Source organism: Eulemur rufifrons, chromosome 1 (genome assembly GCF_041146395.1).
Source record: "Eulemur rufifrons isolate Redbay chromosome 1, OSU_ERuf_1, whole genome shotgun sequence".
NCBI classification, from domain to species: Eukaryota; Metazoa; Chordata; class Mammalia; order Primates; family Lemuridae; genus Eulemur; species Eulemur rufifrons.
Window position 1 is genome coordinate 90,422,498 of NC_090983.1, and position 14,778 is coordinate 90,437,275.

At 32.6% G+C, this 14,778-nt stretch overlaps 1 protein-coding gene across 2 annotated transcripts in view; it reads left to right on the forward strand.

Moving 5' to 3' along the window:
• The window catches only part of DPP10 (dipeptidyl peptidase like 10), a 636,385-nt gene that overhangs the window by 604,411 nt on the left and 17,196 nt on the right, over positions 1-14,778 (forward strand). For both annotated transcript variants that reach the window (XM_069473429.1, XM_069473419.1), the window contains 2 exons: positions 6,102-6,296; positions 6,986-7,040. In XM_069473429.1, the coding sequence (XP_069329530.1) occupies positions 6,102-6,296; positions 6,986-7,040 (250 nt within the window). The remainder of the gene's footprint in view (positions 1-6,101; positions 6,297-6,985; positions 7,041-14,778) is intronic.

Here is a 14,778-nt window from a genome sequence, read left to right on the forward strand (position 1 = left end):
TGCATGCTGAGCATCATATACATGTGCAAAAGATACAATGTTCTTTTTCCAACTGTATGAACATAAGGTTACTGCTAAATAACTATAATTCAAGTCAGCAAAGACTTGGATATGTGGCATATAAACTATTATAGATAGAATTATTTAACAGTTTATACATAAAAAGAGATTTTAAAGTTATGTGCATTTTTGCAAATAGACTAGAGGTCAAGAACACTTTTGCTGATATAAATCCACCTTCCATGAGAAACCATGTTCTTGAATAAGGGTGCAGGATATATCAATGCAGAGTTGTCTAGGAATAACCAGATTTGGTTAGCTCAGCTTCTATGGGAGGAAAGGAAGGTGAAAAGTCAAGTGCCAAAGCATTGGCCAGAACTAGGTTAATAATATTGAACATCTCCCATGGACCAGATACTTTACTAAGCAATAAAATAAAATAAAATCTCATTTAATCCTTGCTATAACTCTATTAGGTATGGGCTATTATCCTCCTCCATACTAAACAATAAGCAAACCTAGCCACAGGGAAGGAAATTCAGTTTTCTAAAGTCACTAGACCTGGGCTCAACTCAGTTTGGTTTGATCACCATATCACCTGTACTCTTTCCACAGGGACACTCTCACCTCTCTATAGGGGTTAGCTCATTAGCATAGGCAATTTTTCTAAAGCTTTGGACAAGGTCTATGAATGCAAATAGATGAGTAAAAGTCATGGGAAATTAATGTAGTTTGAGAACTAAATTAATAAACCTAATTTTCTATGTATTATCAGGTAGGCCTCATTATAATCACCACTAGGAACAAAATCATAGGAACTGGAGGATGGGGTCTGGGTAGTGGCATTAACATCTTTGATGTTATCAAATACTTCTCTGGTTATGACCCATAAAAAGAGCAATTCAACAAAAAATTGCATTGCAAATAAACTATGGGTCATAAATTTTAAGATTATATTAATAACATCTCTAATGAAAGAAGATGGAAATGTGGATAAGAAATAGTTCTCTTACATGAAAAAATAATGTTATTCCTTACATGATGAAGTAAATGTAGTATATGGGAAAATTCATTCAGCCATTCTTATTGTAAGACAGTCTATCCATGAGAAGAAATCTAAGGATAATACAGAAATAGAAGTAATTGGTCCAAGAGGTACTTAGCTGGTGCACGTGTCTGTTTGTATATATTGCTTGAAAGAGGACAAAATTTATTATAGATATGCATATTTGCAACTAAAACATCACTGATTGTAAATTTCTATATGGTAAATATCAGATTAAGGCAAGACAAATAGTGTTTAAACCTACTCTCCTATGTCAATCTCATGTTCTATCTGAAATGAATTCTTTCATGAAGAACAAAATCAGAAGCATTGATAATTGATTGTCCTTAAGAATGTAAAACGATATGACTCTTTGCAGAATCAGTTTCCTTTCCATTATCTTAATTTCCATGTTGTTTTTTCCTTTTCTTTTCACACATTCTTTTAGTTCATAATACCTACAACAAAATTACACCACCTTGTGCTCAATGATTCTAGCTCTTGACCAGAGTCAGCATATTCTAGGCCTAAAAAAGGAAAGAACTGAGATGACTATACAAAATTCTCTCTATATCCTTTTTTCACTGCCCCTGTCAACACAGATATTCAGCTGACAGTAAGGCACTTTTAAAATTCTGCTAGGCGATAGAACAATCATGGAAAGTGCTCTCATAAGAAAAGATTTTTCTTTGCATTTATTGTAATCAAAGCTTTACTAATAAGGAAAGGAGCTTTTAAAAATGTACTGGTAATTTGTGATCTTAACATTTACCAAATATTACTTAATAATGAAAACACTGAATAAAAATTTAAAAAGCATATAATTGCTCAAGGTAACTCAGCAGATTGGTAACAAAGCCAAGGACCAAAACCTTTGTCTTTTGCGTAAAAATTCAACCCTCTTTTCATGAATTTAAATGGCACTTTGTGAACACGATTACACATGCAGTTTGAACAAATCCCTTGACTTTAATTCAGTTTTAAAATAAATTATATTGTGTTATGTCAAAACTAGATGCCTAGTTCTGTCATTTTAAAGATCTATTGGATATTGTTTGTTTTATTTCTCTTTTTCTGTATTTTATTATATGCTCATATTAGGAACTCCTCATCCAGACAGACACTTTCAGTGTTGAAAATATTGAAATAGATGAGGATTCTCCCCTTGAAGGCCTTAACTTCTAAGAAAAGTTTACAGTCTTAATTTGATTCTACTGTCTGTGTTAGGAAATACACATGTTCCATATAGCTGTGACCTTTCCACTGCTTGAAACAGATGGAATTGCTCTTTTCACCACAAATTTCAACAAAGTTGTGTGTCCCCACACTCAACCTTGAAACACCCTCTCCTTACTATGGGTCCCCAGAGATTTCTGAGACTGAGATAAAAAAGCAAAATAGTGTAGAAGGAAAATAAGGAACACATTCAGAAGAAAACCCAAAAAAGAACCAAATCAATTGGAGCTCACTGATTCTACACACCCCGTGTGCACATAAGTCTTAACTCCCATTTATTATATGTTGGATAATTTGGTCTATAGTACACTCCTGTGGTCATCACCATCACCAAATGTTTTGCTGTTACTACCTCACTGAATAAATACTATTTGCTGGGCTTTATTTACAAAAGGAGTATAGTATTTTCTGCTCAACACTTGTGATCAATTAATTTCTACCATTTTCCTGCAAGTGCCTGGCATGTTCCTTGTCATGGCAATGCTTAGCATCATAATCCATGTCCTTTTAAACTCATCTTGAAATAGATATGCTAAATCACACACCAAAAAAGAAGAAACACCTAATTAGACACAAAAGTGTGTTCAGAATCATTGGTTCATAATATATTGATACCGCTGTGTGTTTTAACATTAAAACTTCGGAAAAACAAGGTTGAAATTTAAAATAACAATTAAGAAAGGAGAAAAAGGAGTGAAATTGTATTCCTCCACCCCCCATACCGGCTGCTGCAATCGTGAGTAAAGGACCAAAGGTTTTGTTTTGAAAAATCCGTCGCTTTTTACTAATCACGAGTTTGAAAATGTGCCTTATTTTAAACTATATTCTAAAATAATGTATTTGCCTGCCATAAAGTGCCTGACTTATTTACATTTTAGCTAAACTTAACTTAGCTGTGAACTCCTAAAATAGTTGTGAACAATGTAATGGGTCATATGTAAATTGGAAAATCGTATCTCTCAAGTAAACAAAACATTTTACCATTTTATATTGCTAGAGTTTAAAGCTGTACAATCCTGCCTTAAAAGCTAACAGCTCTCCGCAATCACTCAAGGGTCTGTTGATTGCACTTTTTTATATTCTTGTAAGGCTTTAGATATCATTGGTCCATCTAGGAAATGGGAGTACCTCTGACATAATAGCTTATGCAACATGACAATTGCACTTTATCCATAGATACTGCCCAATGTAATTTCTGCAGGACTAGCCAAAATCTTTTATATAGTTCTCCATTTTGAACGGTAACTATAAAAACAGTATACTCAACAGAAGTGAAATTGGCTTTGAATAAAATAGTAAAAATTTTTATTGTTCCATAAATCTAATTATAGTTTTGCCCATTACATCTCATAAAGTATCTTCAAATGCATTATACCACTTAATGCTTACAAAATCTCTTTGAGGGAGACAGAATAGTATTTTACCATTATTATTCATAAGGAAATTGAGTCTTAGAGTTTCAGTATCTTGCCTATCTGTGTTCAGCGTGACCTTGAGACTCAAACTCAGTATTTTTACTCAGCTTAGTATTAAAAGATGAAGTTAATCTTTGGTATCTTGTGCTCTGGGAATCATAATATTTGCAATAAATCCCCAAGCTTTAAAATACAGCATTTTTATGTAAAATAAAGTCTTTTTTAAGGTCTTTCTATTTTAAAACTCACCTGAATCTATTTACCTAAAAAAGTCTAGTTCCAACCATTGGCTGTGTCCTACATACACCAGAAATTGTGCTAGGCATATTGATTCACTCTAGTTCTCAAATGTTAAACAAGCTACATCAGTTATCACCTGAGGAACTGAAAAAAAACAGCAATTCCAGACTTTCTTCCGAATGAAGCAATTGCAATTCTAGGTTAAAGCAGTTGGATGGGTGTAGTAACTAATTCCTAGTTATCTAATCAAGAGTTAAGGTTGTAAAACTAAAATAAATTTAAAATTAATATATAAAAGAAAAGAAAAAAAGGCTAGGTTGCAAACACTGTAGAAGGAAAAGATAGATTTTAGATTTGAGTTGCAAGATCACAGTTAAATGTGTGATTTAGGAAGCAATGGAAGGAAATCATGATTAAATAACTTCTAAAGCACAGTTTCTTTATTTACAGTGTTTCTTTATTTATAATACATGTAATAAGCCATGTAACAGGCAAGTTTCTCCCAAAAAGTTTAATTAAATCTTGGTAGTGTAGAGTAAATGAGATAATAGATCTTAAGTGCTTAGACCACAGAAGGCATTTGTGTTGGTTTGCTAGGGCTGCCATAACTAAATAGCACTCACTGGGTATCTTGAACAACAGAAATTTATTTTTTTCACAGTTCTGGAAACTGGAAGTTCAAGGTCAAGGTGTCAGCAGGTTTTTTTCTGGAGCCTCTTTCCTTGGCTTGCAGATGGCCACCCTCCTTCTGCCTCTTCATATGTAGTTCCACTGTGGTGCAGTTGTACCTCTGGGGTCTTTTGTGTGTTCAAATTTCCTCTTCTTATAAGAACACCAGTCAGATTGGATTAGGGCCCACCCTAAGGGCCTCATTTTAACTCAATTACTTCTTTAAAGGTCTGATTCCAAATATAGTCCCAGTCTAAGGTACTAAGGGGTAGAGATTCAACATATAAATTTGGGGGAACACAGTTCAGCCCATAACATCATTCAGTAAATTTTAGTTGCTTGGTGTTTTGCCTATTCTCTTTCTCCTTGAACTAACTTACTGGTGCCACACAACCACTATATCTGCTCGGTTCCATTTGTTGCTGAGAGAGGTTATTTGCTTTAATAAATCTGATAACCTAAAAGCTTGTTAATGAGGATTAATTTGTGTATTGAAACTTCATAAACTGGAAGGTATGAAAGCTTGGAGCCTTACCTTGAAGAAAGTGAGTAGGATGGGGATTTCTGGCATGTTGCCCAACTAACAATATAGATCCTTTCAAAGTTGAATGTTTGAATGATCCTCAAATCTAGCATATGCACAACTGCTTTTGAATTACACCTAGGTTTAGACCTAAAATCTGTGTGATTTTATGACAGTCTGCTTTTTAATTTTTTTCTGTATTCTAGAAAATATAATAATAAATACCATTTTAAACTGACATTTTAAAATTATACTACTTTTTCCCTCTGGAGAGAATGTTCACGCATTGTAATTTGTGTGTCCTTCTTTACTTTTCTAGCTTTCAAATTTTTCAAACATATGTGTCTCTGCTTCCTTTCCTTGTCAAATTTAGTGATGAAAAATGTTTTTCCTCACTGTTTTCTTAAATTCTCCTCAGTGAGAATTCTATCACAAAAACAAACAAACAAACAAAACAATTCAGAAAATATTAATGCAGTATTTCTTTTTGAGTCCAATATTCTTTAGGGTTGTATATTTTCTATTAAATTATCATCAAGTTTCTGCAATTGGTTCTGCTCTCTCTCAGACCCTTCAACCATTATAAGCCATCTGCAAGACATTTCTAAACCACACTGTCTGGAAGAAATCCAAAAAAGATAGAGCTGTCAATTTGACAATCATTATTTAGAAATACCTATGGAAAGCATAGTTTATTATTATTAATTTTTCTCTTTGAAAAATGAGTTAAACTAATCTCTACTGCTTATTTCTAAGTCATGTTTTCATTCCATTCAGAAAACTTTTTTCACTTAAAATTTTACAAAGGAAAATTGTATTTTTACCTTCAAGTTTATCATCAAGAATTAACAAAAGTTCTTATAGCCACCATAGGCCTTTTCCATAACTTTTGTTAACTAGTAAGTATGAAAGGTAGAATTTTTAACAGATGTTCAATTGCTCTTGTTTTGGTTTAATATGTTGGTATTTTCAGGGATGAAGAACCAGGAGGCCAGTTGGTTAATGATAAATTCCATATTGACTGGGATTCCGTACTTGTCGACACAGATAATGTCATTGTAGCAAGATTTGATGGCAGAGGAAGTGGCTTCCAGGGTCTGAAAATTTTGCAGGAGATTCATCGAAGGTTAGGTTCAGTAGAAGTAAAGGACCAAATAGCAGCTGTGAAGTAAGTGGGTGCACATTTTTCTACTTTTTTTCTATAATGACAGTATCTAGGTATATGACATGTAATACTACTAACTGTGATTTAGCTGTTTCTATTTTAGTGATTGGGCAATTTTCTAAGTTAATTATAGAGCCTATTGCATTTTTTTTTATGTCCCTATCACTTGTAGTGCTGTAATAAAAAAAATTCATATTTTCCCTCTGGAATTAGAACTCACTTTTGATTCATGAAAATGGAAGAGACATTAATTATACCACTATATTATTTGTTTACAATAATCCACAGTGTCTATTATTTCCCCAGTGAATTATAATTCTTGAAATTTCACAGATAACATTACCACACTGGCATGAAAGTGTGACCTAATAAAGCTAGTAAGTTCCTTACAGCAGTACATAGAAATTAGCTAGAATATTGTTAAAATGTAGATGCCGATTCAGTAGGCCTGAAAAGGGGGCCAAAATTCTGCATTTATAACAAGCTCCTAGGTGATGCCAAACTACTGGACCATCACGTTGTGTAGCAAGATTTTGGAATATACAGCCCTTCCACATGAATAGAGCCACACACTATCAATAAAGCATCACTAGTCATTGACTTTTGTGTATTTGTATGTATGTGTAAGTATAAATTTACATATACATTTGACTCAAGAAGATATAACTACATTTTTTTCTTTTTCATTGCAGGTTTTTACTAAAACAGCCATACATTGACTCCAAAAGATTAAGCATTTTTGGAAAGGTAAATAGTAGAAATGCTAAATCTATCTACATGTCTATCCATTTATCCACACAGATATATATGTATTATGTGTGTGTGTTTGTATATATGCATATATAATTATATTATTCATTATACCATAGTTTCTTTTTATTATCCTTTAAAATGTAGCATCATAATTAGTATTATATATGTATGTCAGTCACGTTAATTCAGCAACTATTTATTGAACATCTAATTGGGGCGTTGTGTTAGAAATAGGGCAAGAACAGTTTGTTTTCATGGAGTTTGCCTTCTCGAGAGGGGAAACAGATAGGAAACAAATAAATGGAAAACATAGTTTTATATGGCAATAAGTCTTACAAGGAAAACAAAAATTTGATAGATTAAAGGCAACTGCAGGAAAAGCCAATGTTGTAGATTGAGTGGCTGAGTAAAGCTGGTCTTATGAGGTGATATTTAAGCTGATATCTAAATAACAAAAGGAAGTCAGTCAAACAAATCTCTTGAGGCAGAGTTATCTCCACAAAAGGAACAGCAAGTACCACAGCCTTAAGGAAGACTGACACAGGCTTAGAAACTGAAAAATGACCAATATGCATGATTATTATTTCTTCTTGCTCTCTGCAAGATATTTACTCTTCATTGCAGTAACTGATATAGCAGGTTCAACATCGTTTTCACAGCAGGAAAATCGATCTCATGTACATGTTCATCGAGTACCTAGTTTATACACATCACTGTACAGCTCATTTTACGGATAATATAATGAAAGAAAGAAGGAGACCTTGAACTATTTTAGCTTAGAAATGAAGTATATTCTTAGTGTCCATGGATTTACACATGTAATATTTTCCATTATTCATAAGTGAACCCAGAAATCTATGACATGAAAATCTATGACATGAAATAACTGATAATTGTGACTGGGACATACATTTTAGTGGTGCACACTGACAGGGAGGTGCGTAAAAAGCCACTTAACATGTGAGTAAAATATAATGAAGTGCAAATCACCACCATTCACCTATCACTTCAAACATCTGCAATACACCATACCTTTGTAATATTCTGTTCTTGTCAGTTATGTTCAGCAGATCAATAAAAATATTTTGTGACTCATGCATCTCCAATGTAACTGCAAATAAAGATTAGTGCAAAAGATCAAAATGTCTAAGTAAGTGATCCTCCCCAGAAATGGAAACTTTAGACACATCAAAAAGTGTATGGTTAAATCTATCATGCGTTATAGCATTGATGAACCTTGAGAACATTGTTCTATGTGAAGTAAGCCAGTCACAGAGGAACAAATACCGTGTGATTCCATTTATATAAGGTTTGTAGAGTGCTCAAGTTCATGGAGACAGAGAGTAGAATGGTGGTTGCCAGGGGTTGGGAATAGAGGGAAAAGAGGGAGTTGTTGTTTCATGGATATACAGTTTCATGTTTGCAAGATTAAAAGTTCTGGAGATCTGTTTCACAACAGTGTGAATATACTCGATGCTACTGAGCTGCGAACTTAAAAGTGGTTAAATGGCAAATTGTACATTATATGTCATTACCACACAAAAATGTGCATATGGTGAATACGTTATTCCCTTTATCGTCCTCATATGAGAATTTACAAACGACTCAGGGCTTTCAGAGCTCTACTTACTGTACTCATAAATAAGCATAAAGGATCAAATGAGCTGTACAAACATTCATGAAAAGTTAGAGAAGACTCAAAAGGTTATAAAACACCTCATGGACAAAGTGGAACACGGACTGGATGATGAGAATCATTCAGCAGGTAGAGGGAACGGAAAGAGTAGTACACAAAGGCACAGTGTCAGGAAGGAGAGTGTGTTTGGAGAATACAAAACAAAGTAATTGACTATAATTAAGACTCACATAGGGGAATAATAGAAAATAAGAATGAGAGAAAGACTGGGCACAGACATTCGAGGATCTTTCACAGCAACTGAGAAATTTGGAGTTTAGTCTATAAACCATGGGGGGATAAAACTCTAGGACTCAGATTTATAAGTTCAGAATCTCACGTTGGATCCCCTAATTGTGATATTGGGACTTGATGAGCCTCAGGGTAAATGATCCGGCAATCTAACAAACAAGAGGTGATGTAGGATATAAACAAATGAAAATGTAAATGGAAAAAAAAAATCATTTAAATTAAACAAACATGCATATCTGTGGCTGAATTATAAACTAAAAGTTGACTTTCTGAGCATATAAAAGAACACTTTTACCCTTAAGATTTAGTAGACCTTGTAATTTTTTCCTTGGACTGTACTGATTATTTGTGTCAGTATCAAATTAGGTCATGCTGAACTCATAAAATGGGTTAGGAAGTAACATCCTTTCCTAAAGCTTCAGGCTTTTCATATTGCCTGAAAAAACTTATTAAAAATGGGAACTGCACTGTGAAGGCATCTGGGACTATTGCTTTCAAGATTAGAAAAAAATTAATAATGTTTAAATATATTTCACCAATAAAGGACTATCAAGACATTTTCATTTCTTTTAGAGTCACTGTTAGCACTTCGTAATTTTTTTTTCCATTTTGTATACCTTTTCAAGAATATTTGCAAAGATCAGTGTATGATATCCTCTTATTATATCTTTAACCATTTCACTTGTGACAGTAACATCCCACTTTGATTCCCACTGTGGCTTATTAGTGCCTTTCTGCTTCTCCTAGGGCACTCTCTCCCTCTTGGTTCCATGCCCCCTCTTTCTTTATTGCTCTTGCTCTTGCTCTCCCTTCTTTTCTCCCCTTCATCGCTCCATCCCCCCATCTTTTTATGGCTTGGTTGTTCTCTATTTGTCTTAGTTTTCTATTTCAATAATTTCTATCCTTGCTGTTATTAATATTATTTTTTTCTTCTATTTTTTAAATCCATTTTTTCTTCAACTACTAAGTTGAATGTCTAGCTTATTAATTTTTGCATCCTTCCTTACAAAAATAAGCATTTGAATTATAAATTCTCATTGGGATTCTCCCTCAGATATTCCCCACTGGTACTGATATGTGGTATTTTTATTAGCATTTAGTTTAAGTATTTTTTCATTTCTAGAATAAGTCTATGCCTCTGAACCAGTTTTATTATTTTTATTCCAAATGAAATAAAAGATTTTTAGGTACTTTTCTGTTATTTACTTTAATTATAAGTGAATTGTGTTCAGAGAATTGACCTGTATGACAGAAATCTTTTGAAGCATATGTTGACTTATGACTTAGAAAGGGGATAATTTTTTAAATTTTCATGTGTGCCTAAAAGTTTTGGTGCTACATACATGTCCATTTTAAACAAATTTGTCCATTATGATGCTCACATCATGAACTTAGTTAATGATTTATTTTGGCTCTATTTTCTGAGAAAGGCATGTTAAGATATCCCATTATAATTGTAAGCTAATCAATTTCTCCTTATTAGGCTAATTTTTACCAAGTAAATTTTAAGGCTATTATTATTCAGTCCCTATAGATACAGAATTTTTTGTATTAAAGATGATTTTATATTAAATTATAAAACCAGCATTCTTTTGACTAGTACATGCTTATTATAAGCATTTCTATATTATTATCTTATTATTTTCAATTTTTTTCCTCATGCTTTAGGTATGCCCTTTAAACAAAAAAGAGAGATATTAATATTTTTTTATTTTTCAACTAATTCTTTATTTAATTTTATTTATTTTTTTTAGAGACAGGGTCTCGCTCTGTCTCCCAGGCTGAAGTGTACTGACACAGTCATAGCTCACTGCAGCCTTGAACTCCTGGGCTCAAGTGTTCCTCCTGCCTCAGCCTCCTGAGTAGCTGGTACTACAGGCATGTGCCATGATGATTCCTGGCTAATTTTTCAAAATTTTTTGTAGAGGTGGGATCTTGCTATGTTGTCTAAGCTAGTCTTAAACTTCTGGACTCAAGCAATCCTCCTGACTTGGCCACCTAAAGTGCTGGGATTATAGGCATGAGCCACTGCACCTGGCCCAATTTCTATATTTTAATTGAAGATTATATCATTTATATTTATTATTATTACCAATACATTTAAATGTTACTATTTTCATTTTATATGCCTACTATCTCTCTTATTTTTTTTTTTTGCCTTCTTTTTTCCAGTCATTTGGATTGAGTTGTTTTTTTCTTTTATTTCTGCTTCTAAATGTATTTTTTTAGTTTATTCATTTATATTGCTGAGTGTTTCACAGTATGAATATAAAATAAGTTGTTCATTTATCTATGGAACATTTGTGTTGTTTCTAGTTTTGTGTATTATGAATAAAGTTGGTATAAACATTTGTGTACACATTTTTGTGTAGACATGTACTTTTATATTTCTTTGGTAAATATCTAAGAGTAGAATTGTAGGCTGAAATGGTAACTTTCTATTTAGTTTTGCAAGGAATTGCCAAACTCTTTTTCAAAGTACTTACACCATTTTATTTTACCAAAAACAATATGGGAGAGTTCCAGGTGGTCTACATCATCACCAACACTTAGTATTATCAGTCTTTTTAATTTAAACCATTCTAATTGGTGAATAGAGGTATTGATTTCATTTTCATTTACAGTTTATTAATGACTGATAATACTGAGCATCTTTTCAGGTGTTTATTCCCATTTGTATATTTTTTTAACACACCTGATTTATTTACCATGGAGATTATGTAACAGACATTTTCATATTAAGGTTTATTAAATTATAGGAAATCTATTATAGCCACAAAGCTATCCCTACTGTCCACTTTTTTATTCTTTGTTTAAAATTGAGATATCATTGACACACTATAAAATTCATCCTTATGTCTTGAAATTAGATTGTAGAAGTTCTTCCATTAGGTTCTTTTTCAAAGTAGTTTTCTTTCATCTGGGTACATTGCATTTCTTTATAAATTTTAGAATTAGCTTTTGTAATCTCTAAAAAATAGCAGAGTATTTTTATGTAAATTGTATTGAATCTATAAATTACCCAAAGAGGACTGACATCTAAGCAACATTGAATCTTTCTTTTTTTAAAGATATTTTTCTTTGGTGTTCTATAGTTTCTCCAAGATGTGCACTGTTACGAGTATCTTTTATTAATCATATTTCAATTGTGTCAAGTTCTCTGAATTTGTGTTTTGGTGCCTTCCATCAATTCTGGAAAATTATCATCAATTTTTTTTATTAGAATATTACCTTAATTCGCATCCTCCTGAAACTCATATTAAAAATGTGTTAAAATCTCACTGTAACATTCTTATTTTATAAACCTTTCTTTTTGTCTTTTTGTGTTTCATTCAGTATCATCCTTGTATCTGTAGTTCAATAATTCTCTCTTCATATGTGATTAATCTGTTTTTCTATTACCATTGCTTAAATTTTGAAAATTTTTTATTACTAAACATTCATTGAGATTTCTTTCTATAAAAAATGTTTAACTGTATTTTAACTGTTCTTTTTCTGATATTTTCAAATGTTTATTTCTTTAAGTATATTCGGCATTGCCATTTGATATTCTACATGTTATTCAACAAATATTCTCTAGTTTTTGAGAATCTGTTTCTGTTGTGTGTTATTTCTGCCAGCTCTCCTCAGTCATGGTGATATTTGTTACTTGTGTGTTATCTATTTATTTATATGTGAGCTTGTCTTTCTTGGAATTTTATCTATAGGAATTCTGTGAGACTTGTATTGCATTTGTATTTTTGCATTATGTTTTGGTTTTAATTGTGGGTATTGAATTGAGACCACAAACCCAACCCTAGTACAGCTCAACTTTTCAGCCAAGATTAATTTCTTTCACTCACTCAGCACAAGCTCATGACAGGAAGAAAAAACAAAACATTCTCATCAATCCCTTTTGTGCAATACATTTATTTTTTGTTATCTCTAAATACCTATTTTGGGGTCTAGATTTATTCAGGGTCTCCTTAGGCCCATTGTGTGAAATCTATGCATTTTATATACCCTGTCTACTGAGAGGAGCCATAATAGCATGTCAAAGTCATTAGTATTTGAACAAAACATTCTTTTTATGCTTTGTTTCCCTCTCAGGTTTCCAGCTTTCAGACCACGATGGGTCTAAGGAGACCCTGAATAAATCTAGACCCCAAAATGTGGCCTCTGCGGATTCATTACCTTTGTGCCAGTTGTGCCAGTTCTATACTACATTTAAAATTATTTTTAGTTGATTTTGAGGTTGTGCTCTTTCTTTTTTTTCTTTTTTTAGCCACAACTTTATGTATTTTCTGCTTTGTTTTGCTTTCTTTTGCTTTTTCAGTTGAGGGATCAACTGGGATATCTGTTTCATCAAATGGTGGAAATGAAATTGCCACACATATGTTGTTATCATCCATGAAGTTAAAGCAGGTCTACCTTGTAAAATTCCAGGCTGCTGAGTTAAATCTCAGTGTGAAAAAATGTTGTGATTCATTTGAAATATTCCTTCTGGGAAAGGAAAGATGATTGGCAGCTCTCAAAACAGGAATTTGCTGTGTCTGGCCAATTTCTTTTCTTTACACTCAGTAATATTTGATTGAATTTCCATATCCTGCTTTTCTCCTTTTGGTCTAAGATTCATCCTGCTTTTATGGTGATATATTTGAATATGTATCTAGCTAGTTAGCCAAATAATTTCTTCCATCGTGATTGACTTTGCCAGCAGAAACTAAGTTTACTTAGATGCAGTCTGAGCTATATCTCTCTGTTGATATCTGAAAAGCTGAAATTGTGAACTCCAAAAGCATTGCTCAGTATTTTTGTTTGTTTTTATGTGTAATTTGTTTAATTTAATCTTTTAGAATTTGGAAAACAATTCTAATCAATACTCTTTAACTATGTAAACTGATTAAGGAATACAATAGTAGTATTTCTAAGGATGCTTTTTGGGTCAACCAATATTTATTTTTAGACAATACTGCTCTTTTCTGCATATTGAAATGTTAGTCCTCTGAGCACCAGAGAAACATTGATTAAACCAATGCATAACCCTCTAAAGCAATAATATGCATATGCATACTGGAGGCAAAGAAAAGAAATAAACTTCAGCCAGGATAGAAGACAACTTTTGACTTTTTATACCCAAATTTATGTCAATATTTCTTAAGTATTCACTTAATATTTTACAGGTAAATAAGATTTTACTAAAAAGCTGTAACTATTATCTATTGAATAAAATGGGTTTTAAGGATATTTCAAGTGTTATTTACTATGCTTATTGCATAAACTGACTTTTATACAATACAGTTTAACTGAAATCTCTTTGGTTAAAAGTCTGTTTTCACCTTTCCACCTGTTTCTTTGTTCATGCCTTTTTACTTAGTTCTAATAGCCTCAAGCCCACATATTACTTTATAATTCCATTTCTTATCAAGCCCCATGCAGATGTCCCTTCCTCCATGAGGTATTCAGTAAATTTCTCCCATGGGGAAACACCATTCTGTCCTACATACATAGAACACTTTTAGTAATTTCTTACAGTTATTAGACCATTATGTAATTAATTATATTCAGTTGTTTTCTTGTTTCATATCCAAGTCAGACTATAAAATTTATCAAGGCACATATGTTTTATTAAATTGTTTTTGCTGTTGCAAAGGCATTTGAACTTAGCTCATGTTCTTTCTCTGATGTGAAATACGCTTTTCCTCCAGATATCCAAATCTTATCCTTTTTTCAAACTTCTGTTCAAACCTTAACTGTTCCTTAAAGACTTTACTTAAATGTGACCCCATAGAATATTCTACAAATGTCAATTAGGCCAAGTTGATT